General features: G+C 48.1%; 1 protein-coding gene across 10 annotated transcripts in view; it reads right to left on the bottom strand.

Moving 5' to 3' along the window:
- LOC143784332 (NEDD4-binding protein 1-like) overlaps positions 1-22,256 on the bottom strand; it is a 385,710-nt gene that overhangs the window by 7,537 nt on the left and 355,917 nt on the right. For 3 of the 10 annotated variants that reach the window (XM_077272506.1, XM_077272502.1, XM_077272503.1), the window contains 7 exons: positions 9,489-9,656; positions 7,553-8,127; positions 7,204-7,474; positions 4,869-4,999; positions 4,353-4,449; positions 3,617-3,724; positions 3,053-3,224 (listed from right to left, as the gene is read on the bottom strand). In XM_077272506.1, the coding sequence (XP_077128621.1) occupies positions 3,056-3,224; positions 3,617-3,724; positions 4,353-4,449; positions 4,869-4,999; positions 7,204-7,474; positions 7,553-8,127; positions 9,489-9,601 (1,464 nt within the window). In that variant the 5' untranslated portion in view covers positions 9,602-9,656 and the 3' untranslated portion in view covers positions 3,053-3,055. The other 7 variants (XM_077272499.1, XM_077272508.1, XM_077272501.1 and 4 more) reach the window with 6 other exon arrangements.

The raw sequence follows: 22,256 nt of genomic DNA, 5'->3' as shown, positions 1-22,256 counted from the left end.
CCTATGGTTAGAATGGGTGAGATACAATGTAAGAGTCCAGAATATCTCTGTAGGATGTATTGCTTGTGCTGCTGCGAATACACATCTGTACACACATGCATTGCTTTTCCTGATGACAACACCATTGTCTGTGTCATGAATCTGTTGAAAGGTCTGAAGTCCACTGATTGCCCAGATTATGTCCCACTATTTCATAAGGAACCTAAACTAAAGGTCCCAGGAGAAGTAACCGTATTAGCTGACAATTACACCTGTTATAAATCCCACGACACCACAGGTACACCAGTAGGGATCTTCAAGACAGGTTTCTGCAAGGAGAACAGTTTCTTAGATACTGATTTGCTAATTAAACATACACAATATATGTACACCAAAGATACCTGATGAACCTACCAGAAAGAGGAGAAGTCTCGATCAGCTCCATATGAGTTATGAAGAAGATCCACTAGTATATATTGATGCCATTGGAGTGCCAAGGGGGGTGCCTGACCAATTTAAAGCCCAGAACCAGATTTATGCCGGCATTGCTTCTATAATCCCACAGGTGCAGATTAATAAAAATGTTGAATGGATCAATAATATATATATTACAGAGAACAAAGATTTGTTAATTATAGCTGTGATGCCTTTCAGGATATAGTTGAGGACTTGGGCCCTAACACTTGTATGACTCGTGCTGCAACCCGACCTAAGAGAATTACACTGAATCCTGTCCAGACAAGATCACATGTAGTGATATAAGAAGCTGACACAGGATTGTGGTTGGCGGATAGTGGGGACATTAACTTTTAGGAGTAGGCTGACAGTAATCCTTTTGGGAAGGAGCTGTAGACCAGCATGTCATGTCACTCCCCACCACCAGAGAACCAACCACATCAGGTAGGGTAAGACAGATACAGGAGTATTATCCCTGGAGGCCCTCTGACTAGCTAGCTATGCAAAAATAATTGGCTGACCCTGAGAACCAACCTTTCTCATTCTACAGACAAATAATGACCATATGATGGACATATTAAGTGCACCTAGGCAGGCCTAGGTAGTGAGCACAAAAACAGGTGACGTGCTAGGACGCAAATTAAGATTTTCTACAGATGTGACAAAGGAGAGAGTGTAGAGCTATACTTTGGACGGTTACAGCGGAAATGGGAAGACATGGAGTACAGTCCCATAAACCCACTTGATGTTAGAGTATTGGTAAATACATTCATTGACGGTATGACCAAAGATATACGAGACAAAATATATACAGCCAGACCTGAATGGCGAAATGTAGATCCGAAAGACCTGAAGGTTTCTAAAGAAGTTGAACAAATTAGGACAATAAGACGACGTGTCGTGTATGCTGGAGCAGACACATTTTTCTTCTCCAATTGGTTAGGTGGTATCAAGGGATTCCTTCAATAAGTTTGTTTAGTACTGATTGCCCTCCTCATAATTGAATCGATAATCCTCTGTTGTGTTATTCCTTTGTACAAAAAGATTATTGCCAAAGCAACTCCGACTGACACCTTTCTCAATCAAGAAGAAGACCCACCAGAGTACAATGGTACTGATCCAGGGGAGATCCCTAAGTACATTCCTCTCAAGAGAGTAGACAGAACCCCCCCATTCTCAGATGATGCCAAGAGATTTAGTTTAGGGACAGTGGGAGAACTCCATGTGAGGTTAGTGAAGGGTTCAGTTGCCTGGAGGCCTCTCGCTAGGGGAGAGCTTCTGAGGTGTCTGGATGAAGAAATCCACCTCCCCTTTTCCCATCACATGGACAGTCTCGAAGGATCCTTCTTTAAGGGAAAAACTTAGTGTTTAGGGGGGATTGTCAAGGTGAAAATATATATCTTTATACTCTTTTTGTACTGCTATACTTTTATACTGTGAAACAATAAGTTTTTCCTATTTGCTAGCTAAAGCAAATGTAATTGTATTTAAAGATGGCCGCCAGAGTTCAGTTTCGTTTCCCTTTAGTGTCTGGAGACATAACTTTCATTTCTTCAGAATCGAAACTCAGGAATGTGAAGAAAGGGAGGATTCACCAGAAGACGTCAGGACAAATCAGGAAGACTGGATGCTAGCTTAAACCCCGCCCAATGCACGCCTTCCCCTAACACTCAATATAGTATTGTGTATTGTAGAATAAAGCCAGTTGGTGTGACCGCTGCAGACATGTGTGGATGCACGGGGCATTAACTAAGTTTGAACCAGCTACCTGTCTGATTTATTCTTATCCGGTACCAGATGCCCTGCACACATATTAATTTGGAATGACTGGTGAAGGAAGGGTATATTGTCGTTTTACGACCCCGACAAGTATAGCATTATTTTTTATTTTAATTCTTTTTTTTACACCAAAATATGGTTCCCAGGGCCTGGAGGAGAGTCTCCTCTCCTCCACCCCGGGTACCATCGGCACATTATCCGCTTAACTTCCCGCAACGTGGGCACAGCCCCATGCGGAAAGTGAGTGGATCAATGCATTTCTATGGGTGCAGAATCGCTGCGATTCTGCACCAAGAAGTGACATGCTCCTTTTTTTCCGCAGAAAAGCCGTGCGGCTTTTTCCGCGGAAATCCGCAGCGTGGGCACAGCGGGTTTTGTTTTCCATAGGGTAACATTGTACTGTACCCTGCATGGAAAACTGCTGCGGATCCGCAGTGTCAAATCCGCTGCGGATCCGCGGCAAAACCCGCAAAGTGTGAACATAGCCTAAGGCCGAGAGTGGAAATGACGGAGGAATCGGCTGCAGCAAAATCCGCATTGGAGCACAGTGCCATCTGCAAAAAGCGCAGAGATGATTGGAGACCAGAAATAAACCAGAGCCAAAAAAATAAATAAAAGCCTTATTTGGCTGAAAAGCTTTTAATTTGTTTATTAAAAATATTAAAAGCACGACACAAACACAGAGGAGGACAGGGGCGCTTTGATGGGCAGGTGTGTCAGTCTGCTGGTCCCAGTATAGTAACCGCACTGGAGGTCGTCAGTAATTATAAGGTATGTGCCTCCGCATCACCCTGAAAAATCAAATCAAGGCACAAAATAGAGAGTCTTGGAAGTTTACCTTTTAATTCCTCATCCTACGAATGGAGGGTAAAAGGACACGTGGAGACATGGCGAGACCTCTCACCTGTGCTCGGTCCTTGCTGAGGAAATTATCCAGGTTTGGGCCATGTCGTCCCAGTGGGTCATCCGGGATCATGAAAATGTCGCCAACAAATGTAAACTGTAATAATCTGAAGAGATAGAAAAAACACGAAACTGAGAAATCTGCGGAGTCCACACCGAGCCACTAGCGTCCGGTAAGGGCACAGGACCGGGCACGGTCTGGCAGGTATTGTGCACCTATCCCACGCCTTGTGAATGTGTACAATATCTGCTGATCACGCTCGGATCCTCTGCCCACCCGCCTCCTCTGCCCACCCGCCTCTGGGTGCAGAGTGAGCAGAGGAGGTATAACCCTGACTGCAGCAGAGGTAACACTGTGCAGGATCTGCAGCACGGAGGCGGCGGAGCACTACATCCATTCTCAGGATCAGTAAGTGCTGACGTATCCGATCAATATCCCACCAATTACTGAAATGAAAAAATCACGGATCTCCGCACCCAGAGAACAAGGAGCACCGACCTTTCCTTTATAATCTTGGTCCATGCCAGAGATTCCACCACAAACTCTCGGAGATTGTCATTTGTGACTATGATCCCTCCCGTCTTTTCAGCCAAGTGCAGCAGGAACCTGCAGGACAAGAAGAAATAGAGTTTACCCCGGAGCCGAACATCGCACGTCATACCCGAGACCCTAACGTGCGGATATCTAATGCACGGCTGCAGGAGGATGATTAGTTAGTACGGGGCAACGAGACGACGCCATGGGGGGAGAGGTACGTGCCGACGCCATGAGGGTGGGGGGAGAGATACGTGCCCATGCCACGAGGGTGGGGGAGAGATAAGTGCCAACGCCACGGGGGTGGGAGGAGAGATACGTGCCGACGCCACGGGGGTGGGAGGAGAGATACGTGCCGACGCCACGAGGGTGGGGGGAGAGATACGTGCCGACGCCAAGAGGGTGGGGGGAGAGATACGTGCCGACGCCAAGAGGGTGGGGGGAGAGATACGTGCTGACGCCAAGAGGGTGGGAGGAAACATACGTGCCGACGCCACGGGGGTGGGGGGAGAGATACGTGCCGACGCCATGAGGGTGGGGGGAGAGATACGTGCCGACGCCATGAGGGTGGGGGGAGAGATACGTGCCGACGCCACGAGGGTGTGGGGAGAGATACGTGCCAACGCCACGAGTGTGGGGGGAAACATACGTGCCAATGCCATGGGGGTGGGGGGAGAGATACGTGCGAAGACCTACACACCTGTCATCATGAGAGCAGATTTGGGAGCCCAGCACGGTCCTTGAGGGGGTGAACGATAGGATTCCCAGCTCTTCCAGCTGCTGGAGGAAGTGCTGCTCTGTAGAAATGTAGAAAGGGAAACACAATGGTCATGTGTTAGTACGGCTGCAATTAAAGGGGCCATCCACGATTTATATACTGACAACCTATTGAAGGTAAAGGGCTGGGCTGCAGTTCCTGAGAATAGCCACTACACAGTGTATGGCGCTGTTGTGTTCACCATCTACATCCAGGAACTGCAATCGGGTGATTGGTCGAAATGTCAGACCATGGACCCCCCACTACCTTTGTACTGAAGACCACTGGAAGGAAGTAGGGGTGGAGGGGTGCAGAGTGTCTCGCACAGCTTATTCTGCTTTCCTTCCACACATGCACGCTCACTGGAGTGTGTACCGGGTGTACACATCTGGGGCTGTAATGAAGAAAGAGCTCACAGACCTTACACACACATCAGTGACATGTGACGGCACCCGTTACCTGTAATGTTGGGGTCTCGCTTCGTCCTCCAGTGAGGAACAAACACTGTTATATTCCGGTGTCCTTTATTCCAGAAATATTCTACGGCGATCGCGATTCCCCGACAGGAAAAGAACTTACGTAACCCGTGACTGCAAGAAGTAGAAAGTGTGAGACAACACCGACCCCATAATCAGGTCACCACGGGACAATCATCAATCTGGACAATCATGGGCTCATAGATAGCACCCGGATAATACGGCACAGGACGTAACCCAGTATCAGTGCAGGGTCAGGAATGTACAGTGGGTACGGAAAGTATTCAGACCCCTTTATATTTTTCACTGTTTCATTGCAGCCATTTGGTAAATTAAAAAAAAGTTAATTTTTTCTCATTAATGTACATTCTGCACCCCATCTTAACTGAAAAAACAAAACAAAAAAAAATGTAGTAATTTTTGCAAAATTATTAAAAAAGAAAAACTGATATATTACAGCGATGGCGAGAGCGAGCCACCGCCGCCCCAATGACGACGTCTATCCACAGAAGTTTTGGTTTCAGTATTTCTCAGGTTTCTATATGCGGAGGCTCCGTCTCCTCAGACAGGGTCACGTTCTTTCTTGTATTGGGACTCACTAAACGCTTTACTGGTCTTCAATGTGTTGTGATGGGAGTACAGTCATTACACAGCCGGCGGAGAGGAGGGAAGCGCTGACTCTGTACTCACGAGTTTCTATTATGTGAGTCATCCTGTCCACCTTCCAATACAAGAGCCCCGAAAAAAAAGTGCGGTGACATTCAGCAGCACCCAGAGAGCGCCCCGTGGCCAAAATCCGGCTGCACCCCAAGAAAGCACCGCTGCCACATCCGGCTGCACCCCAAGAGCACCCCACTGCCACATCCAATGGCACCCCAAGAAAGAACCACATGCCACATCCAGCAGCAGCCCAACGGCGCCCCGCTGCTACACCCGGCTGCACCCCAAAAGCACCCCGCTGCCACACCCGGCTGCACCCCAAAAGCACCCCGCTGCCACACCCGGCTGCACCCCAAAAGCGCCCCACTGCCACACCCTACTGCACCCCGCTGCCAAACCCGGCTGCACCCCAAAAGTGCCCCGCTGCCACACCCTGCTGCATCCCCAAAAATCGCCCTGCTACCACACCCCAAAAGCGCCCCGCTGCCACATCCGGCTGCACCCCAAAAGCGCCCCGCTGCCACATCCGGCTGCACCCCAAAAGCGCCCCCGCTGCCACATCCGGCTGCACCCCAAGAGCGCCCCACTCCCACATCCGTCTGCACCCTAAGAGCTCCCTGCTGCCACGTCCAGCTGCACCCTAAGAGCTCCCAGCTTCCACATCAGGCTGCACCTTAAGAGCTCCCAGCTTCCACATCAGGCTGCACCCCAAGAGCTCCCCCCCACCCAGCTGCACCCCAAGAGCGCCCCACTGCCACCTCCGGCTGCACCCTAAGAGCGCCCCACTTCCACATCCGGCTGCACCCCAACAGCACCCCGCTTCCACATCCAACTGCACCCTAAGAGCACCCTGCTGCCAAATCCGCCACCGCCCTGAGTGTACCCCGCTGCCACATCCCGTGACATCCTGAGAGTGCCCTGTTGCAACATCCTGTGGTGTCCTGAATGCGCCCCACTGCGACATCCGGTGGGACCCCGAGAAAGCATCGCATACATCTGGCAGTGTCCTGAGTGTGGTGTCCTGCGACATCCAGCAGCGCCCCGAGAGAGACCCGCTGCAACATCAGGCGACATCTTACATCTGATACACAATACGGGTATTTCGTGCTAAAAGCTTACCAAGTTGCTTTTGTTATTTTTAAGTTTTGGCGCAGATACTTAAAAAAATTGGTGTAATAAGTCGCATAAAACACTGATAAATTTTCTGCCCAAATTTAAGACAAAGATATGTCACAATAAAAACAAAATCCTGGGTGCACAGGACAGGAATATAACGAGCGCTGCTCCAGCCCCGCACAGGAATATAACGAGCGCTGCTCCAGCCCCGCACAGGAATATAACGAGCGCTGCTCCAGCCCCGCACAGGAATATAACGAGCGCTGCTCCAGCCTCGCACAGGAATATAACGAGCGCTGCTCCAGCCACGCACAGGAATATAACGAGCGCTGCTCCAGCCCCGCACAGGAATATAAGAAGTGCTGCTCCTGCATTGCACAGTAATATAACGAGCGCTGCTCCTGCATTGCACAGTAATATAATGAGTACTGCTCCTGCATTGCACAATAATATAACGAACGCTGCTCCTGCACAGTAATATAATGAGCGCTGCTCCTGACATGCACTGTAATTCACCCACCAGTCTGGTAACAAGCACTGACCTGAAAGCGACGTTGCTCCCATCGATGATTATGTGTTTCAGGTCCACTCTCCCCGGCTCATTTTTTAGCTCCAGCCTATAGGGGGTCTTGATGGAGTTGAGGTATATCTGCTCCCCGGTCACCGGCGGGTTGTACTTGTCTGGTCTCACAGATGCAGAGGGCTTCACGTCACTCTGCACAGGTTTCGGTGGATGGGTAGAATTGAAGCATTTTATGGGAATCTGTTTTGTTACCTGCGGCCATGGGAGGACGTTGGAAGGTCCCGGTGTGTCTGGGAATACAATGATATTATTCCTTGGAGGGCTGGAGGCACCTCTTGCAACAAAAGTAAAATTCTTTGGTAAACTACCTTCCGTTCCTGATACTTGAGTCTGAAGTCTTTGAGTAGCTGTTGGGTTGTTCTTCATGACGTTCCCCAAGTCCTCATTGCCGGCTGTGCGTGTCCTGACCAGATCCTCCATCACCTCCTGCCTCAGCTTTGATGCATTACCGTCTTTAGCATTTTGCCGTCTCTCAATATTTGCCGTCGGCACCTTGTTGCTTTCTTTTTCTATCTCATCAAGAAGTTTTAAGATGTCCTCGGACTGCCCCAGCTCACGGATAACCTTCTCAACCACCTCCTTGGAATATCCCATCTTCTTGAAAAAGTTTACAAGGATCTTGTACTCGGATTCGGAGCTCATGGGATCGTATTCGTACATGTCGATCAACGAGTCTTCGCTAGAGTCAGTCATCAGATCTAAGATGGGCAAGTTGGTAGTAGCGACGCTGGCACTTGAGACGGGACCGTCTTTCTGGATGCAGTCTAAGGAGAACGGCTTCTTTGGACATCGATCTTCATTCTCGGAGCATCGCCTCTTTTTGGACAATCTGTCCTGTTGGGTGAGCGACATGAGTGCGGGATGAGCTGCTGTCTCGGGTACACTGGAAAACACAGAATCCAGCTGGCTGGTCAACTCCGTTACGGGGGCCCGAGGTATTTTTCTAGATGCCGGCCGTGAAGTGAAAGTAGAGCACAGCGGTGACGTCACCGCTGTGCTCTGCTTTCACTTTACGGCCGGCAGTCAGTCAGTGCGGGAAGCAGACGGCGAGGGACCTGACGGACACCAGAATGTGAGTATGTACTGGTTTTTTTTTTTTTACATTTACGATGGTAACCAGGGTAAACATCGGGTTACTAAGCGCGGCCCTGCGCTTAGTAACCCGATGTTTACCCCGGTTACAAGCGAACGCATCGTTGGATCAGTGTCACACACACCGCTCCAGCGATGACAGCGGGAGATCCAGCGACGAAAGAAAGTTCCAAACGATCTGGGACACAGCGATATCGTATGGATATCGCTGGAACGTCACGGATCGTGCCGTCGTAGCGACAAAAGTGCCACTGTGAGACGGTACCCTAAGTCCCAAGACCCCTAATCTGTCCGACACCGCCATCCAACCCCCCCCCCCCCAGACTCCTCTCTGCCCAACCCCCCCCCCCCCATGTCCAAATAGTAACGGTCCGCTGAATGAAACTCAAAGACGGCAGAAGTAGATGTTGGCTGCGCTCATATGTCTTTGTTTTCCATCTTTACAGGTACTTAAGGGGAGGTGCGTTCTCAGCCCTGGATGACAGCGCCGCGTGTCACCGTACACAGGAATCCGAGCCTCTGCACCTGACATACAGGTTTGGTGAGACTCCAGCTTCCTCCGTGGGGAATTACGTCTTTAAGACATTCTGACACATGACGCAGAGAAGCTGCGGCTCTGCGACGACTGCTCATCATTTTATGGGGAATTTACAGTAATTTGCTGACACCTGAATGGGTTTTCTGCCAACAAAATAAGGCAGTTCTTGAAGTCGTCGTCTCCTCAAGACATCCCCCCATTAGTGACCCCTCTCCGAGCCAGCACTGCTGAGTAATGTGCCGTGAACCCGGCCCACACACATAGGACAGAAAGGGAGAAAGTCCCACATCAGTACCAGCATCACCCGCAACAACCAGTAGAGCTGTGCTCGGTCTACAATGAAGGGGACTGAACACGGACCCTACACCAAATTACTGGCAGGGAGACTGATTAGGAGTCGGACCCCAAGGACGCTACGAGCGTGCACAGACACCGTCAGACTTTCCCTGCTCCTTTCCCTGTCTGCACCGCACCTTGGCTTTGTGCACCGCTTGTCTTTTCCCTTTAAGTTGCAGCCAGATGCGTCCGGGGTTCTTTCCATTTCCTTGTTCTTCATAGTTAAATTTCTCCAAAGACCCGAGAACGGTGAATATCACCGGGAATAACATACGCACCCGGCAGCGGCTCCGCTGCAATGAGTAGAACTGTTCTCCAGGGGCGGTGAATTTGTCCACCACATCTGCGCCGGGGGTCTCATCTTCTGCCCTGCTCTGCGCGGCCACGTCATCCATCCCTGGTGTTATGATCAGTCCGGAATGGTGCTCATTGTAGACGCTGCGGACCTGCGAGAAGAGATAGAAAACAAACATCAGATTACTCGATCACCAGGAGCCAATCATTACTTGTACAGTGGACAGGTGTGAGGGTACAGCACAAACCACAAACACCGCTGTAACCAGAGGGGGCGCACTGGGGTCCAGGGACAATATGACACCCCGTGAGTGAAAAGTGAACCCAGAAACATCTAATGTTGGGAGAAAACAAGGTAAGGGGCGATTTGCCTTGTCAGAAGGAAATTCCTACTGACTAAGCAGATTCATGGCACACTGTAACAAGGCTGTCACATGCGCTGTCGGCAGAGGTGTCAGACAAAATAGGTGCAGGTAGCGTCAGTAGAATAATCTGCATTATCTCATCCCCTAAACAATATTATGTCAAATAACAAATGAATAATGAAGATGACACCGGAGTGTACAACAACGAGGACACAACGTGCACTGAGAGCTCCACTAGAGGTGAAACACGAGCGTAATAACTGTGAGGGGTGGTATACAGGAGGGTAGTGACGGTGGGGGGCAGTAAACAGCACGGTAGTGACGGAGGGGGGCAGTATACAGCAGGGTAGTGACGGTGGGGGGCAGTATACAGGATGGTAGTGACGGTGGGGGGCAGTATACAGCAGGGTAGTGACGGTGGGGGGGCAGTATACAGCAGGGTAGTGACGGTGGAGGGGCAGTATACAGCAGGGTAGTGACGGTGGGGGGGCAGTATACAGGAGGGCAGTGAAGGTGGGGCACAGTATACAGCAGGGTAGTGACGGTGGGGGGCAGTATACAGCAGGGTAGTGACGGTGGAGGGCAGTATACAGCAGGGTAGTGACGGTGAGCGGGCAGTATACAGGAGGGCAGTGAAGGTGGGGCGCAGTATACAGCAGGGTAATGACGGGGGGAGCAGTATACAGCAGGGTGGTGATGGTAGGGGGCAGTATACTGCAGGGTAGTGACTGTGGAGGGCAGTATACAGCAGGGTAGTGACGGTGGGGGGCAGTATACAGCAGGGTAGTGACTGGGTAGAGGCTAAATCCAAGTCGGCTAAAGGACCTCTGCCCATGTGACCGGAAGGGGCGGTGCCTCTTCCTCCATAGAACAGACAGAGCAGACACGAGGAAGCTGTGGATATCATGGCGGGATTTCGTGCAGGGTTTGGATTTGGAGTGTTTTGTGCAGGATTTGCCTCTTCCTCCATAGAGCAGAGCAGACAGGAGGCGGCTGTGGATGTCATGGCTGGATTTCGAGGATTTTTGTGCAAGATTTGGGGTATTATGGGGGTCATTCTCCAAAGTCATAGATCAGGTAAGTGGGAGTCTGCCTGCAGAAAATGGGGTGATGTTGCTTGCATGGGTCTGCCTGGGGAGAATGGGGTGGTGCTGCTTGCATGGGTCTGCCTGGGGGAGAATGGGGTGGTGCTGCTTGCATGGGGCTGCCTGGGGGAGAATGGGGTGGTGCTGCTTGCATGGGGCTGCCTGGGGGAGAATGGGGTGGTGCTGCTTGCATGGGGCTGCCTGGGGGAGAATGGGGTGGTGCTGCTTGCATGGGGCTGCCTGGGGAGAATGGGGTGGTGTTGCTTGCATGGGGCTGCCTGGGGAGAATGGGGTGGTGCTGCTTGCATGGGGCTGCCTGGGGAGAATGGGGTGGTGCTGCTTGCATGGGGTTGCCTTGGGAGAATGGGGTGGTGATGCTTGCATGGGGCTGCCTGGGGAGAATGGGGGGATGTTGCTTGCATGGGGCTGCCTGGGGAGAATGGGGGGGATGTTGCTTGCATGGGGCTGCCTGGGGAGAATGGGGTGGTGCTGCTTGCATGGGGTTGCCTTGGGAGAATGGGGGGGGGTGATGCTTGCATGGGGCTGCCTGGGGAGAATGGGGGGATGTTGCTTGCATGGGGCTGCCTGGGGAGAATGGGGGGGATGTTGCTTGCATGGGGCTGCCTGGGGAGAATGGGGTGGTGCTGCTTGCATGGGGCTGCCTGGGGAGAATGGGGTGGTGCTGCTTGCATGGGGCTGCCTGGGGGAGAATGGGGTGGTGCTGCTTGCATGGGGCTGCCTGGGGGAGAATGGGGTGGTGCTGCTTGCATGGGGCTGCCTGGGGGAGAATAGGGTGGTGCTGCTTGCATGGGGCTGCCTTGGGGAGAATGGGGTGGTGCTGCTTGCATGGGGCTGCCTGGGGAGAATGGGGTGGTGATGCTTGCACGGGGCTGCCTGGGGAGAATGGGGTGGTGATGCTTGCATGGGGCTGCCTGGGGGAGAATGGGGTGGTGATGCTTGCATGGGGCTGCCTGGGGGAGAATGGGGTGGTGCTGCTTGCATGGGGCTGCCTGGGGAGAATGGGGTGGTGCTGCTTGCATGGGGCTGCCTGGGGAGAATGGGGTGGTGATGCTTGCATGGGGCTGCCTGGGGAGGTGATGCTTGCATGGGGCTGCCTGGGGAGAATGGGGTGGTGTTGCTTGCATGGGGCTGCCTGGGGAGAATGGGGGGGGTGATGCTTGCATGGGGCTGCCTGGGGAGAATGGGGGGGATGTTGCTTGCATGGGGCTGCCTGGGGAGAATGGGGGGATGTTGCTTGCATGGGTCTGCCTGGGGAGAATCGGGTGGTGGTGCTTGCATGGGGCTGCCTGGGGAGAATCGGGTGGTGGTGCTTGCATGGGGCTGCATGTGCATGCTGGACGGGGGGGGGGGTCCGCCTGGGGAGAAGGGGGAGATGTTGTTTGCATGGGACTGCGTGCTGGAGGGGCCTGCCTGGGGAAAGGTGACTGCATGCTGGGGGTCTCAGTGGGAAGGGGGTCATGTTTCTTGCTAGTGGGGCTGGGTGTCTGTTGTGAAGGGGGGCTGCAGGTCTCTGGGGAAGAGAGGCTGTGTGCTGGAGTCTCTGTTAGGAAGGGGGTCATGTTGCCTGCATGGGGGATCTGCGTGCAGGGGGGTCTACCTGCAGAATGGGGCTGATGCTACTCGCATGGGTCTATGTGGTGTGGGGGGCTGATGTCACGTGCTGTGCAGGTCAGTGTGTGTGATGTCACTTGCGGTGGGGGGTGCAGGGAAGTATAGTGCTACGTGTGTGGGGGCGAACAGGGGAGGGGATGAATGATGATGGAGATCTGAGGGATTGATATTACTTGGCATGAGAATCTCTGCCTGATGGTGAGGAGTCGGTCCTGTTAATATTATTAATATTATTGGGGACACATGCTGTCAGGTTGATGACTGACCTATGACCTCTGGGAGCGAAACAGCTTTACAACAATGTCTCCAGATCCCTGGCTTTATTCTCCCCTCGCACGCTGTGCTGCTCAGTATTAGCCCGATGGCCACTGGTGTCAGCCACTACTTGTATCCAGTTTTCTGCATGATTTTTTTTTCTGTTTTCTTCTAGGTATTCTGACTTTTCCCCATCCTGTGCCCCCCCCCCCCCCCCCCCAGAGCAGTGACCTCCCTGCAGATGTCGTTACACCACTGGACTTCTTTTCACCAAGTGGAATGGCGGTGCCCCCACAATCCATGTGAGGACCCAAAGGGATGACACTGTGTGCATCTGATAATGTCAGATAGATGAGTATAATTACTTTAAAAAAAACAAAAAATAAACCCTTTTTCTCGATTTTCTCGCGCCCTGTCTCCCCGCTCTCGCGCCCTGTCTCCCCGCTCTCGCGCCCTGTCTCCCCGCTCTATAGATAAGCCCACCAGCATCAGGGGCTTATCTACAGCATTCTGTAATGCTGTAGTTAAGCCTCCAATGTATCCTAAAAGATGAGAAAAAGAGGTTATATTATACTCAAGCGGGCGGTCTGATCCAAGTCGCGGTCCGGTCCTGGGCCTCCCATCTTGATCGGATGACTTCCTCTTCTTGTCTTCACACTGCGGTGCGCAGGCGCCGGGAAAGGTCAGAGAGGCCTGGGGCCTGCACACTGCAGTACTTTGTGCTGGAGCCGCAGCGTGAAGACACGAAGAGGACATCATCCGATGAAGATAGGAGGCGCCAGACCGGCCCGCGATGCCCATCGGACAGGACTGGGACTGTCCCTGGGTGAGTATAATATAACCTCTTTTTCTAATTTTTAAGGATACATCGGGGGCTTATCTACAGCATTACAGAATGCTGGAGATAAGCCCCTGATGCTGGTGGGCTTAGCTCGCCCTCGATTTTGGGGGTGACAGGTTGCCTTTAAGCACCACAATACAATTTTTGCAGCTAAAGCACAGGGGACTTTGGTACAAAATGTGTTTTTCTTTTTTGTAATTAATCTGTCTTTAATGTTTAATTCATTGTTTTAATTTCTAAAACTCTTTATTATTGATTTGTATGTATGCATACTTTTATATTTCTCTTTTTTTTTATTTCTAACTATTTGACTTGTAATAAACTTGTTTGACAGCTATGAGTTGAAATTTCATTTCCTTGCGGATTTACATTCTATGGGGAAGAGACAAAAGGTCGGGGGTGCAGCAGCTCGGGTGGTGGTGAGGCGGCAGAATGGTTATTGCAGGCTGTTGGCTTTCCTGAAGAGGTGGGTTTTCAGGTTCCGTCTGAAGGATCCAAGGGTGGTGGATAATTGGACGTGTTGAGGCGTGGAATTCGAGAGGATGGGGGATATTGGGGAGAAATCTTGGAGGCGGTTGTGTGAGGAATGAATAAGTGTGGAGGAGAGTAGGAGGTCTTGGGAGGATCGAAGATTACGTGAGGGAAGATATTGGGAGATTAGTTCAGAGATATAAGGAGGGGACAGGTTGTGGATGGCTTTGTAGATCAGTTTTAGTAGTTTGAACTGGATTCGATGTGGAATTGGGAGTCAGTGGAGAAATTTGCAGAGGGGAGAAACGGGAGTAGAGAGGTGGATTAGCCGGGCAACAGAGTTAAAGACAGACTGGAGTGGTGCAAGAGAGTTAGCGGGGAGGCCGCAGAGGAGGATGTTGCAGTAGTCGAGGTGAGAGATAAGGGCATGCTCAAGCATTTTAGTAGATTGAGGGCAGAGGAAGGGACGGATTCTGGCAATATGTTTGAGTTGGAGGCGGCAGGAGGTGGCAAGAGTTTGGACGTGCGGTTTGATGGACAGGGCAGAGTCGAGAGTTACCGTGAGGTAGCGGATTTCAGGTGTGGGAGAGAACGTGATTCTGCTTACCATAATAGATAGATCAGGTAGGGGAGATTGGCATTGTCTACATTGAGTTTTAGGAAGCGAGAGGTGAAGGAGGATATGGCTGATAGACACTTCGGGATTCTGGACACCGGAGAGGTGACATCTGGGCCAGAGAGGTAGATCTGAGTGTCATCAGCATACAGGTGATACTGGAAGCCATGGGACTTTGAGTTATCCTAGGCCAAGGGTATAGATGGAAAAAATTAGGGTCCCCAGGACAGAGCCTTGAGGGACTCCAACAGAGAGAGGGCGGAATGAGCCAATACAGTCTGCTGTGCCTGCCCAACGACCGCAGAGTTGCCCAGATCATACCCCTACTGATTACTGGGTGGCCACCCTGCTGCATCCCTGCTGCAAAGTACCATTATTACTTCCGTCACTGGAGCGGGATGGCAAAATGTGTGAATACAAGCACATGCTGGTAGGGGCACTACTGACGGCATTCCCACCTGACAGAAGAAACACAAGGCAGAGGAGGAGGAAGTCGCCAACGCAGCTGGGGCACCACCTCAGAAGGGAGCGTTAACATGGCTAAAATGTGAAAAAAATTCATCAGCATGACACATCATCCAGCACCACCATCTGATACGGTCTATACAACCAGGTGCCAGCGTTATAACAACATGGTGGAAGAGTACATGTCTAAGTTGGGTCTGCCCATTTAACTTCTTGGTTTCCAAACTGGACACATGGCCTAGGCTTGTACTTTTTGACTTGGAAGTGCCAGCATGCCCCGTTGCAAGTGTAATGTTGGAACATGTGTTAATCACAGCAGGGGATATCACACATAGGCGCATCCACCTGTCCAAAGCCAACATAAGCACTCTCGCATTCATTAAAAGAAACCAGGAGTGGAGTCCACAGGACTTTTCTGTACCTCTGGCAAACCAGACAAATGTACCATCTGCACCCAGACATTGTTATATTTTATTTGCCATTTGTTTTATTTTGGGGCCTTACCAAAAAGGAAGAGAAATAAAATCCACAAAAATAATGTTGGATACCATCAGACCTGCCTCTTCCACCTACACTGCAATGTCCACCTCCTGCTAGTCCACCTACACCACCTCCTCCTCCACTAGGACATCCGACTACTGTATCTACATTGTTCTTTTTTATTTTATATTATGTTCTTCTAAGTGCTGTCCCTAGAAGAAAAAAAAACAAACTTGGATACCTCATCCCCTGCCTCTTCCACCTTCATCGCCACATTCGCCTCAAGCTCCTCCACCTACTACACCTCCTACATTTGGACCTATGCCTCTTTTTTCAAGATTATTATTATTACTTTTTATTCTCTGTTGTTCCATTTTTCACCTTTACCGCTTACTACCCCCATTTTACAGCACGAAAGTTCGAGACCACATTGGCTGTGAGCTGGTCTCATTATGCTGGGAAGGGCCCAATAAACATTTACCTTTTCAGCCTATTAATCAGTGAACAGCTCTCTGCTTTTTCTTAGCTGGTTATTAAAAAATGGGTGGACTCACCCAAAAAATTAATTGGGCCCCCTCCATTTTTAATAACCAGCTAAGGCAAAACAGACCGCTAAGGGCTGATGTTAAATAGCTGTGAAGGTCCATGGATATTGGCCCCTACCAACACTAATAAGACTAGCCCTCAGCTGCACGAGAAATGGAGCATCCTGATTGCTTTTGTGCAGTGGCAATTGGGGTAATATATACAGCTCTGGCCAAAATTAAGAACCCACCACATCAAAACCCTGTCATGGGCAGCCCATTCTCCAGACCTGAACCCAATTGGAAAACTTGGAATGTAATCAAGAGGATGATGGATAGTCACAAGCCATCAAACAAAGAAGAACTGCTTACATTTTTGCGCCAGAAGCAGTGTGAAACACTGCTGGAAAGCATGCCAAGATGCATGTAAGCTGTGATTAAAAATTATGGTTATTACACAAAATATTAATTTCTGAATAGTGATGGGCGAGCACTAAAATGCTCGGGTGCTCGTTGCTCGGGTCGGGCAAATTGGAATTCTCAGGTACTCGGCCAGAACAGCGAACCCAATATAAGTCTACGTGAGACCAGAGTATTTTTACTGCGATCCCCCCGGGGGTCCTTTTAATTTCTAAAAACATCTGAAAATGATGGAAACACTGCTCAAAAGACACAGGAACATCATGGGGATAAGCCCTAGAAGCATTCCTGACTCCTAGTTCACAGCCTTAGGGTATGTTTCCACATTCAGGAAACGCTGCGTTTTTCCGCAGCGTCAAAAACGCAGCGTCCAGATGTTACAGCATAGTGGATGGGATTTTATGAAATCCAGACTGCACTATGTGTGAAAAAACGCATGAGTTTTTGCCGCGAAAACGCATGCGTTGTGCGTTTTTTCAAAACGCTGCATGTTGCTACTATGAGCAAAACACGCAGGTACACCGCAGGTGACCTGCCAGTGACCTCAGGTGCAGTTTTGGTCAGGATTTTACTTGCATAAAATCCTGACCAAAGCCTGATGCAATCCTGAACGTGGAAACATACCCTTAGGCCGGTTTCACACTTGCGTTGGTAGCAGCTGCGGACTTCCTCCGTGAAGCTCCGCCGCTAGCTCTGCCTATTTCTGCATGCGGCCGGCATGCAGCCTGTATACCTATATTTGACATTAGGTACGCAGGTCGTGCCGCAGTATGCGGATGCTTCCGCATGCGTCGTTTTGACGATGCAGAGAAGAAAAATTGCTACAAGCTGCGTCCTACGCTGGTCTCCGCATCGTCAAAACGACGCATGCGGCAACATCTGCATACTGCGGCACGACCTGCGTACCTAATGTTAAATATATACAAAAAAAGTGAAAACAGCACAAGCTCACCGACGGGTGCCAGGCCTTCCAGGCAGGACAGTCCACTTATCCACCCAAGTATCAGAGATTAGAAAAAGGAAGGCAGCACTCCAATATTTGTAAAGGTGAAAAAAGCTGTGACGTTTATTTCAGACCCACATCTTCATACGACGTTTCGGCTCACACTGAGCCTTTCTCAAGCAGTGGGAGGTTACAATTCATATGCTTATATACATGTGATTCACAATTATTTGCATACCATATAGCCATAAAAGTGTTTGCAGTGTTAATTAAAAGTTAATTCATTTCATAAGTGTTTGTTTGATATATAAAGTGCATTGTGCTAAGGTGCTGTTTATGGACTGTTTAGACTCCATTAATCCTCCAATCATTTACTTCCAACTTATTACCTTCTCCTATAACCAGATATTGCCATAATGCTTCATATTTACCGGTATCATTAAGGTTTTTAGCGCTTACCCCACCAAATGAACGAGACCCACATGGAGGACTGCATGGACGCCAGTCTCGGCGTTCCCTATACTCTACTGCGCATGTCTGAATATTAACTTCCTGGTGTGCGAGTCAGTGAGATTGCGCCTGCGCATAGGTGCCTTGTCAGTGCCGCTCCACCATCTTAGTTGTGGCATTCCACTTCATGTTGCTTATTATTTAGCGCTTCTGCGCTGGGCACTATATTTGCCACACTGCACCAACCTGTACGTTAATGATGGTATTAATAGCATTGGTCTAATAATTTTTATTACTTATATGGTTCACTCTTGGCTAGCAGGAAAATACCTTATTCAGGCTATCTCCCACTGCCAATGAGCCTCTGCACTGATCCATGTCCTTCTCAGGTCACATGACCACCGCAGCAGGACCCATATGAGTGTATAACTAAAAAATGAGTATTCCTTAGACCAAATTAGTTGAAATTTATTTTATTGACGCCATATTTGTATATTATTCTCATTTCAATCTCACTGGCCAGCAGACCAAGACATTTTTTTATATATATGATAAATTACCAAAAATTATACCATATTTTTTGTTTTTTTTTATTTTTTTATTTATTATGTCCTCCTCTGTGGATTTCTTCCATATATCAGTAGGGCAGGGGCCTTTTTGTTGAGGATGGAGTCGTATCTAAAATTACAAACAAAACACTTAGTAAAAATGAAATAATAGAACAGTCCACATTCCATATATTCCATATATATCCAACAGTGTAAAGACACCAAATTTGAAGAACACATAATTTTAAGACTTTTTTCCATATTAATGAATTTTAAACTCTACATTTAGGCCTCTTGGCTTCAGTGTGTCCAACTCATAAATCCAACGCAGTTCCAATTTTTTCAATAGGTATGCTCTATCCCCCCCTCTCCTTTGGACAGGGACTCTGTCTATGATTCTAAATTTCAAGTCCTTTTCCGTGTGGTTAAAGTCCAAGAAGTGTTTTGAGACTGGCAAGTCCTGTCTTTTCTTTCTTATCGTATGCCTATGATTATTCATACGCGTTTTAAGCTCACACGTTGTCTCCCCAATATACCACAGTTTGCAAGGGCATTCCAATAGGTAGATGACATAGTCTGAGTCACATGTGACATATTCCTCAATAGTATATTGTTTATTTGTTACTGGGTGGCTAAACTTAGATCCCTTTATCATATGTTTGCAGTTCACGCATGATAGACACGGGAAGCTACCATGCTGTTTTGCACCTGTTATTGTGGTTTGACCAACAGCCTTTAGAGGGCCAATATCCGATTTAACTATCTGGTCTTTAAGATTTTTACTTCTCCGATATGAGAAGAGTGGAGGTTCTCTAAATTCTTTAATTTTTGGAAGGCACTTTCCCAGCATACTCCAATGTCTCCTAATCACCTCAGCAATGGGCCCACTTTCCTCCGTATATGTTGTGACAAATGGTATTCTTTTTAACACTTTTTTTGCTGTACTGTTTTTAAGCAACTCCCTTCTATTTCTTTTTAGGGTATTGTCTTTTACTCTATTTAACAATTCCTTCGGATATCCTCTCTCCAAAAATTTTTTTGTTAAGCCATCTATTACTTCCTCAATCTCATTTTCATTTTTGACAATTCTACGCACCCTCAACAGTTGGCTAAGAGGAATTGATCTCACCATACTGCGAGGGTGTTGGCTATCAAATACCAAGAGGTTATTCCTGTCTGTCTCTTTAACGAACAGGGTTGTTGTCAACTCCCCATTCTCTTGCTTTATCAGTACATCTAAAAATTGTATACTGGACTTTGAAGAGGTTAGTGTAAACTTAATTGTTTCATCAATTTCATTTAGATACTCATGGAACGTGTTGAGTTCTTTCTCTGTACCTGTCCATAGGAGGAAGATGTCGTCTATGTATCGCCACCACACCAACACATGTTGGAAGTGGTGGGACACATAGACGAGATCCTCCTCCAGTACACTCATTACAAGATTAGCATAAGCGGGGGCCATACTGGCCCCCATTGCTGTTCCGCGTTGTTGCGCATAAAATGTATCACCAAAGAGGAAATAGCTACGCCTCAAAATAATTTCCAATAATTTTAGTATAATTTCTTTACCATCCACAGATATTTCAATTGTATTTAGCTTCTTTTCTATTGCTTTCAACCCAGATTGGTGTGTTATTGATGTATATAGAGAGATGACATCATAAGATGCCATAATCACCTCCCCTTTTAATTTCACGTTTTCCAATTTGTTTAAAAAATCTGTTGTGTCTTGGATGTAAGATTTGCTTTCTTTGGCTATCGGATTGAGGATTCTATCAAGAAATGTTCCTAACCCACTGAACACTGAGTCCACCCCCGACACTATAGGGCGTCCCGGGGGGTCCCTCAGTGACTTATGGATTTTTGGTGTAGTATATAGTACTGGCGTTCTAGGAAATTTAACATATAAATAATCCATAAGTTCTTGATCAATTATTTTTTTATTAACTGCATCTTCTAGGCAATTCTTGATTTCCGCCATAATGCTGAATTTAGGGTCCCCCTCTAGTTTTTGATACACTTTTTCGTCTTGCAATTGGCTGTTAATTTCTGCTATATATTTATGCCTGTCCATGATGACGACCGCACCACCCTTATCTGCAGGTTTAATGATGAGGTCGCCATCATGGACAAGTTCCTGCAACGCTTTAGATTCCTCAACAGTCATATTGGGATGTTTAAATTTTTTTATTCCCCCTTTTCTTATTTCCTCAATCTCCTCTCTTACAGCTTTTTCAAAAGCATTAATCACTGCTGAATTAACGGGCGGCGTAAATTCACTACGTTTTTTAAGTTCCAAAGATCTAGAATTAAATTCACTTTCCCCCTCCATGGTTTTTGTATCCTTATTCTGAAACCACTCCTTTAATTTTATGGATCTAAAAAACCTCTCCAAATCTATTTGTAAATTGAACCAATTGGTATGTGCACATGGAGAGAAAGATAGTCCCTTGCTCAGGATAGAGACCTGTGCTGGGGAGAGTACCTTGTCAGAAATATTGATTACGAGGTCTGCTCCCGCTTCTTGTTGGCTGCCTGTCTCTGGGGCTGTGATCTGTTTTTCTCCGGTTTTCTTTTGTTCCCGGTGGTGCCGCTTGCCTCCTCTCCTCTTACGTTTGATGCTCCTTCTTGTGTCTTTTCCTGGTCTATAAGAAAAATCAACATTATATATCTGCCCAGTTCTTTCATCACCATATCGATTTTGCCCATGGCCACCTTTCTTTTTCCATATGGGTTTGTTATTTTCTCTCTGCCATGTATAAATATTCCCTGCTTCATAATCTTCTAAATCTCTATTCCACTTTTTCCTTTTGATTTCTTCCAAATCATTACGTAATTTAATACTTTCTTTCTCAACTTTTTCTTTAAAAATATTCCATTCTTCAATTGTTATTAATAATTTAATCTTGCATTCAAATCCTTCTATATTCTGTTGTAATTTCTTGATTTCTTCTTGCAAAAATTCAATGTTTAACAGGATAGTGTCCATGGCATACTTATTGGATAACATAACAAAACGTGCACAGTATATAGCGTTACTTTGAAATAAATTTGGGCGTATACTTGATCTCAAGCCTCTTGGAATTTTACCTTCTTTATAATATTGGCCTAAGGTTATCATATGTAACTGCAAATTAATCATACGTTTGACATCACTTTCATACTTGCGTTTAAGTTCTAATGTAGATGGTGTTTGGCTTGAGATCAAGTATACGGAATAAATATAAATGGAATATTTTTAAAGAAAAAGTTGAGAAAGAAAGTATTAAATTACGTAATGATTTGGAAGAAATCAAAAGGAAAAAGTGGAATAGAGATTTAGAAGATTATGAAGCAGGGAATATTTATACATGGCAGAGAGAAAATAACAAACCCATATGGAAAAAGAAAGGTGGCCATGGGCAAAATCGATATGGTGATGAAAGAACTGGGCAGATATATAATGTTGATTTTTCTTATAGACCAGGAAAAGACACAAGAAGGAGCATCAAACGTAAGAGGAGAGGAGGCAAGCGGCACCACCGGGAACAAAAGAAAACCGGAGAAAAACAGATCACAGCCCCAGAGACAGGCAGCCAACAAGAAGCGGGAGCAGACCTCGTAATCAATATTTCTGACAAGGTACTCTCCCCAGCACGGGACTATCTTTCTCTC

This window comes from Ranitomeya variabilis, chromosome 7 (assembly GCF_051348905.1).
Source record: "Ranitomeya variabilis isolate aRanVar5 chromosome 7, aRanVar5.hap1, whole genome shotgun sequence".
NCBI classification, from domain to species: Eukaryota; Metazoa; Chordata; class Amphibia; order Anura; family Dendrobatidae; genus Ranitomeya; species Ranitomeya variabilis.
Note: the sequence above shows the minus strand (reverse complement) of the source record. Positions and strands in the feature narration are given on the sequence as shown.